Source organism: Quercus lobata, chromosome 7 (genome assembly GCF_001633185.2).
Source record: "Quercus lobata isolate SW786 chromosome 7, ValleyOak3.0 Primary Assembly, whole genome shotgun sequence".
NCBI classification, from domain to species: domain Eukaryota; kingdom Viridiplantae; phylum Streptophyta; class Magnoliopsida; order Fagales; family Fagaceae; genus Quercus; species Quercus lobata.
The window spans coordinates 22,806,644-22,817,363 of NC_044910.1; the positions used below are offsets into that span (position 1 = coordinate 22,806,644).

Below are 10,720 nucleotides of genomic sequence, written 5' to 3' on the forward strand. Positions count from 1 at the left end.
CCAGTGACAATGACACCTTTTATAGTATTTGATATATGTAATTATACCCCCACACCCCCCCCCCCCAAAAAAAAAAAAAAATACAAGCAAATCTAATATATTCTTTCACCCTCATTGCACATGCAATGTACACTTTTTATTTATTTATTAATATTCATATTTAAAATGTCAAATGAGTAATGTGTACTAATAATATACACGAGTGTGTGAAAATCAGTACCCAAAAGCAAATGAAGTGATTAAGTATTTTTTTTTTTTTTTGGGTGGAGACAAGCGGTTTGAGTTGAGTTGCAAACATAACTCGCTACTAGGAGGAATTGGATCCTCTCCATTTCAAGGGAAATGGAAATGGAAAGTCCCAATAATAGCCATGATTTAAAAATGTGGAATAAATGTAAGATTTAGATTTTGCTAATTCATCTTACTAAAAAAAAAAAAAAAATTTTTGCTAATTCATCAAGTCTTGTTTTATATAACTACAATTAAATTTTAAATGAGTTGACAAAACCTTTTTTTTTAGGAACATAAGTTGGCAAAACCTAAATCTTAAATTTATTCCACTTTTGAATCATAATATTTTTCTTTTTGAGAAATAATTACAACATACTGCTAATTTTATAACTCGAATTATTTTTTCACCCTAGCACTTTGTATATGGGAACTTTCAATTCAGTTACAATACTCTTGACTGAACCATAACCTTTAAAAGAAGGATCTCAGTTTCATTTGAAAACGGAGAGGATCCAAATCCCTAAGGCCCATTACCTTAGGAAAAAATAAAAACGAATAAAAAAGGCCTGGGGCCGAAGTCCAACATGAAATCATACTTGTCAGCTTCTAGGAAGTGCGTGAGCGTGCATGCAGCAACCGAAAGCCACATGGAGGTTTCAGTTTCAAACTTTCAACACCCGGCTTCAGTTTTTCTCTAAAGCCAAAACATTTCCTGTCATACTCTTACAAAAACTAGTAAAATCATAATAACCAAACACCAAATCAAACCTGCTACTTCTTCCTCTCCTCTATTTCTAAGTCAAATATGGCTGCTCATCGAAATCAATTCTTTTCTAAAAATTCTTTATCCAAGAAAGAAAATAAGAGAGAAAAAGAGATAGGTAGAGTCAGAGAGATAATTCTACTGCTTGATTAAGATTTAAACTTGTCTATCTATTGTTCTATACATCTCTATAGAAATGATAAAAGGGAAATCAAAAAGACATTAGCATTTATATTTAGGGAAAGTGATTAAAGTTGTGAAGTGGGTATTGGGTTTTCTTTCTCATTCCTGTCGAGGACGTGCTAGCCAGAGAGAGCTCAGAGCTCGGAGACGATGGAAGTACTCTGCAATTGCCAGAAAGCACCTTGCAGCTTGACGGGTTGTGAGGATTTGATGCAGCCTGTGGATCATCTGGTGCCTCAGATTATCTGCCTGTAAGTTTATTCATTTTTTTTTTTATTCAAGAAATATTGCATAGAATACATCAATACAAGAAAAAATGTATAATATATGGTATCTAGAACTGACTTTAAGAGGAGAAAAAGCACTATTTGGTTTCTTAAACCATAAATTTGAATAGTTTTCCGGGGCACATGAGTTGGACCTTAGTGCAGCCAGTATAGTTTGCTTGTCAAATTGGGTATAGAATAGAATTGTGAGAATGTGTCAATTTTATGGTAAATTGTGGACGTGTATAATTATTCTAGGTAAAATATACACGTCATATATATAGACACATTTTTCTAGACATTTGACAAGAACAAACTTTACCCTTTTAATTTTTCATTTTGTTCTTTTCTAAATCATTCAGAACATTGGAAAGCCTTTTTTTTTTTTTCCCTGTAATGCATTTATCTTAATTAACACAAAGGAGTTACTATCTCTATTTGACGCATAAGTAGGTCATATATTTCAAATTGAAACAATAATGATGATAGTGTACTAGGTCCAAACCAGGGAAAACAATACCACTATATAAGTCAACTTATGACTAAATGGTCATGCTTAGGTGATTGATTTGCTAATAATCATTATGATAATGAATTAATTACCTTCGCTTTCTAATGTTTAATTGGTCAAAAACTGGCTTAAAATCCCACTTTACAATGTTTATCGCTAAAAATCAAGTTTATCTAAAGTCATGTCATTTTTTTCTAATTAGGGTTCTAATTTTTCAACGGGTTAAGCCTGCATTAATTCCAACTTGTGGCCCACCCTAACCCTAAATATCCTAAAAGCATGACGAAAAATGTGTAACTTTCCCTCCGACCTCAAATTTTGCACAGAAGAAAGATGACCTAAAGAATAAAGATAGAGTAACTTAATTTTTTGGCTAAAGAAAGAGTAATTTTTTCAAACAAGTGGTATAGCACTTCCGTGTCTACTCGTGTAAACCATGCTTTGCTAACATTTTACCCAACTTAATAACTTGTACATCTATAATCAGTGTACTATTTGAATCTAACATTTTTTTTTTATACAACTCACAGTCACACATGTCATCGACTCGTGACAAATGTGCGGCAAAATGTGTTTCCACACTTTCGCCCATATAATTTCTCACCTATATAAGCACAATCATAATAATTAAGAACAGAATAGTTAGTCAAAAAAGAGTTACGGTGAAGGGCTAAAAGGATCTACGGGTGGTGTCACAAATTCAAACGGTTACGACCCTGACATCATGCAGAAATGGGGCGGCCAGATCAGCTGGATGTGGATGTATGTATATATATGAGTGGGGACCACTATTATTAGGAGAGCCCACGTGTTCTTGATGCTTTGTAAACCATTACCACGTAGTAGCTCTTATTCCAGCTAAGTGAGTTTGTGACCAGTTTTTAACTCTAGTGTTTTTTTTTTTTTTTTTGAGAAACAACTCTAGTGTAACGCAATGAAATTTGACAAAAGTCACAAAACCAATGCTTTCATAAATCAAAACGTGCTCCTGACCGATTCCTTTTAAGGCTGCTTGGTTTTGACTGTTGAAGAAGAAGGAAGAAGGGAACTTGCTTTGTTCTCAAGAGTACCCAGTGGCATATTTTAAAGAAACATTTTTTGAAGTACATTTTGAGTCACAAAAATTGTTTTATGAGATGGCTTGGTTTTGATTTAGACAATAAAAACATCTTTGGTTTATTTTCTTTGTTTTTCCAATTCAAGAAGAATAAAAACACTTAAAAAATAACATATGCATACAGTTTCTTTACCTTTAAAAAAAAAAAAAAATTGCAACCCTTTTCTAGAAAGCAAAATAAAGACACCCTTATAGGTTTCTATTAGAAGTGACAAATGGGCGGATTTGGTCATAAATGGGATAGATGTGTAATTGCCCATTTATCCATTTATGACCCGTTTATATATAAATTAATTATTCATTACCAACCCAACTCATTTAATTAGTACCCCACCCATTTAACCCAATATAACCCAAATACCTCTAAAACTACTTGAATACCCTCTTGACTTCTAAAGTTACCAAATACCCTTAAATACCTAAAATGACACAAAATATAGTTTTATAGGAACTTCCTATAAAACCATATTTTGTATCTTTAGCCTTCCTACATAACATACATTATAGTGGATAAAGTATAAAGAAACGTTAATTGCATAATAAAACCATATTTTGTGTCTTTAGCCTTCCTACATAAGATACGTTGTAGTGGATAGAGTATAAAGAAACGTTAATTGCATATATATTTTTAATATCAGCATTGAGGCAAATATAACATTTCGATCATGTAATTATAGTTAGTTCTAAAACTACATGCATCATTCTATTCTATATATTTTTATATGTAGCACACCTACTTAATCTTAATTTTTATATATTATTATAAAATATGTATTACAGGTTAATATTAAGTATAATTCATACCAAAGAAGAGACAATAAATGGGTTCGCCTAGTTTTATCGGAACCTAAGGGGTTGTCCTAGATTGGGCTAAAATACTCAAATCCAGGCACAGCGTATTTGGAGTTTGGAGGGAGGGGAGATGAGATGAGAGGGGACGACGAGGGGAAAGGATAATGGTTACCACATCCTTTTGTTTGATGTTCCAAAAATTAAGATTAAGGTAAAGGTGAATAGACATCTTTCTCATTTGTTTAAATCTTTTAAAAATCTATAATTATATTCCTATTTAAAAAAAAAAAAAAACGAAATAGATATAAATTAACATAATAAGAGCAAATGGATAATTAATTTTTTTAATATAAATGGAATTCTTCCCCTCCAAATTTCCCACAATTTGGGGAATATTAATATCAGAGGTTTGGAGGAGACACCCATCCAAATCTCCTTAATCCCCTTGCTTTTTTCTTAAAAAAAAAAAAAAAAAAAAAAAAAAAAAAAAAAAAAAAAAAACATTCAAACTAAGTTTAATTAAACACCCTTCATCCCATCCCTTCTACTCCCCTCTTTCTTTTCTGAGGAAATGTTAAAATATCATACTAATTGAAAATTATACTAATCTTTTATTTAATTTAAAGAAATAGATATAAATTGTCACCATTAAGATTTTTAAATATATATATATATATATAATTTGAAACTTTTGTCTCTAAATTCTTTTAATTTGCAGGAATTAAAAAAGAGGGCTTGGAGGGTATCTTATATACCCATTAAACTCCGTCAATCTCTTTTCTTCCTTTAAGAATCATGGTAATTAAAAACCCTCATTCACTTCTCTCAATTTTCCTCTCCTCCCCTTCTAACCAAACATACTGTACCAAAACAATTCATGAGTAGATATATTTTAGATTCCATATAACCACCAGCCATCTCATGAGAGTGAGACATGTAGTAGTTCATTTGTTGGGGTAGGTTTCCCAACCCAAACAGGAACATATTCTTGTTCCTCATGACCCCACGTTATTTAGAAGTTCATTGTGGGGGACCACAAACGAATTAGACAGTGATGATACCCTCATCCACATCAGAAAAAAGAATATACCCACTTTGAGTTATTGATGATGATAATCGTACCTGTCTAACAAAGCCTTCAATGGTGGACAACTTGTTAATAGCCATAGCCATCTGCCCCATGTAGTTAGCCATGTTAGGCGGAGAGCTCAATGAATCGGAGGTTATGGTATCTGTGAGAGACTGATTGAGGGCCTCAAGCCCTTGAGAAAGAGCCTCTTCAGCCTCCTGTGTAGATTGTTGCAAACCACATATACCCAATATTTGCTGCTCCGTTAATGGCTCTACTTGATTCAATAGAATCTTGCAGACAAACACAATACAAAAAAGCAATATTTTAGATACCCCAGTACGTAAGACATATAAAGTTGGTAAATGCTAAAAATGTTATCAACTATACAACCAAAAATAAATAAATAAATAACAGTTCGATGATACAATAAATGTATTTATTATCATATTAATAATATAAATAAATAAATTTCTTACTATTTTTTTGTGCTTAATTTTTTTTAATAATCATTATGTATTTAAAAATTGACACAATAATTTTTATAATAAAATATTTCATATCCTGAGTATCATAAAATTACAGTCCTAATATTAATGAAGAAAAGTAAGAAAATATATAAAACAATAATATGTACTCGATTTTCTTCTCAAAAAATGAAAAAATAATAATAATATGTACTCGAATTCTCTTCCAATTAAAAAGAGAATCAAATCTTCTTGGATATGATGTATTCTACATTTGCGCAAGGGGTTCTTATTTATTTACTAGAGACCAAGGGAGGAATGAACATGGTTTTCAAACCTTTGTTTCCATCAACGAGAAAGAAATAGAAGACAGAGGGGGTAGAGACACGGGAAGCTCTCTTTCTCTTTCTCTCCCGAAACCAGAAACTGCAATAATATACATGGCTTTATTGGAATAATACCTAACTTGACCTTATAGTGGAAACCTTCACAATACCTTTCGTCATTCATTGATCCTAGTTCATTATACGATATCTTCCTCACCAGTGCCACCGACACAAGTTGCACACTAGTGCATTTAACCTATTCTACACCCTCATGCTACTGTATATCTAAAGCTCTTTATGTATATATGTATAAATATATTTACACTTCATTCATAAAAGAAAGAGATTAATTATTAGTTCCTAAAAGAGATAGTAGTGTTAGCTGTATCAAATCCTTTCCCTTTCAGTGTATCTAATAAATCTACTAATGTTAGTTCTTGACCTAATTCATGCTTAGGGTTTTTTTTTTTTGGTGATTTCTTTCATGATCATTTTTTCATATATATATTTTGTGTTTTACGACCTTTACCACATACATTTGGCAATGCGATTAAACTGAAAAGAGCTAAGAAATATAAGTATTATTTTTTCTTAATTCGATAGTATACCAAAAGTAGATTTAAACTCTGAACGTTTCTAATAGAAACACAAATTGAAGTATAAATTTTTTAGCGAAGTTGTTATTAGCATAACTTTGAAAATAGGTTTGGGGTACCTTAATGAGCTCAGATGGGCGGAATCCACCCATCCACATAAAGCACCGTTCGGCTGGAGTCTTCCACATGCCAGAAACAAGATGGAACACATCGGCTTTGGCAGCCATGCTTTTAAGATTCAGCTTCTCATCAAAGTGCGCTAAGAAATTGTCCACAAATAGTCGAAGCTCATTCTCTGGCAAATGCTCCTGTACAGCCGCTCGGAGCTCACAAGTGATTCGATGGTGTTCCTCGAGCCATCTCGCATACTCCATGTCAAAGAAAGCAGCATCTGATAAAGAAAGAAAAGAAACAATAAGATAAAAGGTTCAAGTTCAACCCTTGAAACAAAAATGAGAAAATTTGAGGCAATTGCAAAGAATAAAAAAAGTGAGAATGATTTTTTGTTTTTTGTTTTTTTTGGGATAAATTAGAAATACCTGAGCTAACGTTATTCACAGCAAGTGGATGTCCCTGGTCTCCTCCTATAAGAGCTCCTCCACCAAAAAACATTCCCTAAAAGAAAACCCAAATATTAATCGTAAATGATCGTTTCATGGTATGATTTAGTAGTAAGAATGGTTCAATGAAAAGAGGGTCGTAATTACTTGAGTTCTAGCTCTTTGTAGCTCTTGTTCCAGCTGCGTAAGCTTTATCCTACTTGATTCTAACTGCTGAACATATGCCTGTAGTGCAACAAAAAAAGAAAAAAGAAAAATAAGATGAAGATTAGAACTCATAAATTAAAATGATTCGTTTTTCAAACCTTGTCTGAAATGTTACTGTCACAAACAATTAAGTTGTTATTTTGTTTCTTAAAAAAAGTAATAATTTTAGGCGGATTTTACCTTCTTTCTAAGCCTGCTCTTCCTAGCTGCCTCTCTATTTTGAGCAAGTCTTCTTAGAGTCTGCTTAAAATAATCAAACAGTACAGGATCAACATTAATTGTCCGAGAAGAAACAAGAGTTGAAGTAAAATACTAAAAGCAAAGAAAACAAAACAGTACCTTAGGATCCGGTGTTTTAGGACCTTCCTGCTCTGAACTTGAGGTTGGACCTTTGCGGTTACCTTCACGCTGACAAAACCCACAAAATTTAAAATTCAAAATTATAATCCAGAATCTCAGTTGTCAATACTATTCTGAATTATATATTATCGATTGTTGGTTTAGTTAGTATAATTATTATATTAAATTAGTAGACTATACCTTGATAGCTTTGGCAGGTTCAGGCCCTGTGGGAACATCATTGCGTGCGTTGGCCAACTCCATGGACGGCTCTGATGGTCTCTTGGAACCACTACTTGATGGAGAAACCAACCCCGTACTAGCCTAACAAATTCAAATAAACCTTATCACTCATTGATTTTGAAAAAAAAAATTATATATATATTGTGCTTAAATAAAATATGAATAAATTAAAACAAGTATGGTACGGGTTAGACTTAGATACTTTCGTTGATGATGGCTCTACGTGCATAGGCTGAGATGGGAAAATGTTCAGAGTTGGAGGCCTCATTCCTTGGCTCTCTGCAAAAATAAATTCTAACCTCATTAATTATATTTATATTCAGAGAGAGAGAGAGAGAAAGAGGTAGAGACATAATGATTAAAGGAGGATCCAAGTGAAAGAGAAGTGAGACAAGGCAAAGGAAGGTATGTTAGCTATGGGATCGAGTCATGCATTTGTGGCCTCTGCCATCCCAAACAGAAAAGGGCAGAGAAAACCAAGACCCACTTCGTACCCTTTTTCAGCACATGTGGATTCGCGATGAATATACGGTCAGTGGGTTTGTTACAAGTCATGGTCCAAGCTCCATACAATAAGAAACAAAGAAAATGAGAGAGAGAGACAGGGAGAGAAAAAATTTTTCTCGATAAACGAAAATTTTTCATCTGTTTTTTCTTTCTGCAAGGATTCGGTCAAAGAAAGTACGAAGGAGCAGGTTTCAAACTACTGGACATGCTTTTCCTGTGACCCAAACAACCGTTTACCAAAAGAATCTCTCCAAAAGAAAACACAAAAGCAGGAGGGAAAATATAATTCCTTATAATTCGAGAGAGAGAGAGAGAGAGCTCACGTCTTTGGTCTTGTACAGTAGAGGGGTCTTGCCCATCAAGGTAGAGAAAAAGGGCTTGATCTAATTCTCCCAGATCATAAGCTCCTGTGTCTTTGTTTCTGGTGACACCAATATAACAGCGAAAAGAAAAAGAGTTAAAAGATGTGCAGTTTGCAGAACCTGATCAATTAAAGGGGTGTGACAAAAGAAAATGAAGATAGAATAGGATTCTATAAGGCTGTACATGAAGTTTCCTGGGATAGAGGATGATGAAGATGATTGCATCATTCCATAAGAAAATTCATGATGATAATGATCTTGTAATTGAAGCTGATGCTGCTGTTGATGTTGATGATGATGATGCTGTTGTTGTTGTTGATGATGATGATGTTGTTGTTGTTGTTGCTGCTGTTGTTCTACTTGGGTTGGGTGGTTGGTGCTTTTGATGTTAGAAGCCATAAAGGGAGCCCTTAAAAGCTTGGTTTTTTGCTCTTCTTCTTCTACTTCTCTTGTCCCTGAAAACCCCATTAATGGAATACACGCTACCTGCTTTTTCCAACTAATATCATCTCCTCCAGTTCATCACCAAGATCAAAAGTGGGAAAGCAATTATTTTGAGAGAGAAAGAGTCGGTTATGAGATTAAATGGAGAGAGAGCTTGATAGGAAGATGGGAAGAGAGAGAGGGGTGGAAAAGAGAGTTGAATTGAATGCAAAGAAACAAAAGACAAAACTCTTTTGAGCTAGCTCTCTATCTCTATCTCTCTCTAAGAAAGCGGACGACTTTCTGAAAAACCAAATTTTCAGATAAGCGGTTCTTATAAGAATAAGATATCCTATTCAACTCTCTCTCTCTCCAGAGAAACAACAGAAGACCTGGGAAAAGCAGCCTTTTTTAATTTGAGGAAAAACCACTTTGGGAGTAAATTGAAAACCGCCAATATGGCTTCATTGTATTTGTTCCAGTCTAAACTTCTATATATGACTTTGAAATGACCAAAAGCCCTTTATTGGTGTTTCATAATTTGGTATTGACATTTTCACGCAAACTTACACGTAGATGGCTGAGGCGGCTTCTGTCTCTAGAACAAAGATCAAACATCATAGCCTCTAATTAAGCGGCTTCTTTTTCTTCACTCTTTTCTTGGTTTTACTAGAATTGCTTTTATACTAAATTTTAGTATGATGTGCACTTAAGATGACAGTGATACACAATTCAACTGCATGACAAACATAAGGTAAAGGTTTATATGGGTAAGCATATTTTTATAGGTGTATTTTAGTTGAGATATAAATTACTGCAACCACTAAAGGTTGGATTTTTCTAAATTTAGGATTCTCTTTAGTTTAACTTCTATCCATTTTATGATTAAGATTTTATCTTTTTTATCTTTCATTTTTTAGATTTTTTTTTTTTTTTTTTTTTTTTTTTTTTTTTGTATTTAACAATGTATAAACTATCATCACCTTTAAAATTTTGAATCATATGACAAACTTTATACCTTGAAATATGTAAAATTTAATATGAACCATGAATTTGATCAATTTTAAATTGAGTGGAAGGAATATCAATAGCTCAACTATCAAAGTAAAACCAAATCACATTTCACAATTGTAGTAGTCTTTGTTATGCTCTAAAAATGATCAAAAATACAGAAGGACATATCATAAATGAAGTGATTCATTTTTTGATATAAAATAGAAATTTTATTCTAACCTAATCTAAGTGTATATATATGTCAAACTCCATCTTGAAAACTTGAATCTTGGTTCTTACCCTCCACATCTCACAAGCACTTATACTTATGGAGTGACCATCGCACTAAGAGTGTGCAATAATATGAAGTAATTCATTTAAAATGAAGACGATCTGAATATATTAAGAAAGCCTCCAAATATATCTTTCAGGGAAAAAGAAGTACTACGTCTCATAACATTTTCATAACAAATTATAAGTAGTAAATTGTTACTAGTCCTAATTTAAATCCACCACTTAAATTTTTTTTTCTTCTACTAGTAAGAACTAATAACAAACTATCACTTAATATTTGTTGTGAAAATGATGTGAAAATTCTATTTCTTTTGAATTAATATCAAAAGAAATGCGACTACCTCCAATAGAAACTTTGTACCAAAAGCTATGGGAATCCTAAATTTTAGTGGCACTCTCTAATTGCCAACTAATGTAACTCATAATCCTAGGGATTTGTGCTTTTAAAATTTTCTCTTTTGCTTATTTAAA

At 32.9% G+C, this 10,720-nt stretch overlaps 1 protein-coding gene across 1 annotated transcript; it reads right to left on the reverse strand.

Annotated features, from left to right (window-relative positions):
• Positions 1-1,113: 1,113 nt before the first annotated feature.
• LOC115952221 (bZIP transcription factor TGA10) lies at positions 1,114-9,412 on the reverse strand. Its single transcript, XM_031069300.1, has 11 exons — positions 8,724-9,412; positions 8,501-8,598; positions 7,873-7,949; positions 7,629-7,751; positions 7,428-7,496; positions 7,269-7,328; positions 7,029-7,106; positions 6,861-6,936; positions 6,441-6,712; positions 4,986-5,225; positions 1,114-1,426 (listed from the first exon to the last, which is right to left on the reverse strand). The coding sequence occupies exons 1-11, from the start codon at positions 9,005-9,007 to the stop codon at positions 1,277-1,279; spliced, it is 1,527 nt and encodes a 508-aa protein (XP_030925160.1). The 5' UTR covers positions 9,008-9,412; the 3' UTR covers positions 1,114-1,276.
• Between the last annotated feature and the right edge of the window lie 1,308 nt (positions 9,413-10,720).

What these genes read in the sequence shown, in the direction of transcription:
- LOC115952221 (XM_031069300.1), bottom strand. Translation starts at nt 9,007, where the DNA reads ATGGGGTTTTCAGGGACAAGAGAAGTAGAAGAAGAAGAGCAAAAAACC. An exon ending in TCTATCCCAGGAAACTTCAT is followed by an intron (nt 8,599 to 8,723) that starts GTACAGCCTTAT and finishes TGGTGTCACCAG; the next exon opens with AAACAAAGACACAGGAGCTT. An exon ending in TACTGTACAAGACCAAAGAC is followed by an intron (nt 7,950 to 8,500) that starts GTGAGCTCTCTC and finishes TTATTTTTGCAG; the next exon opens with AGAGCCAAGGAATGAGGCCT.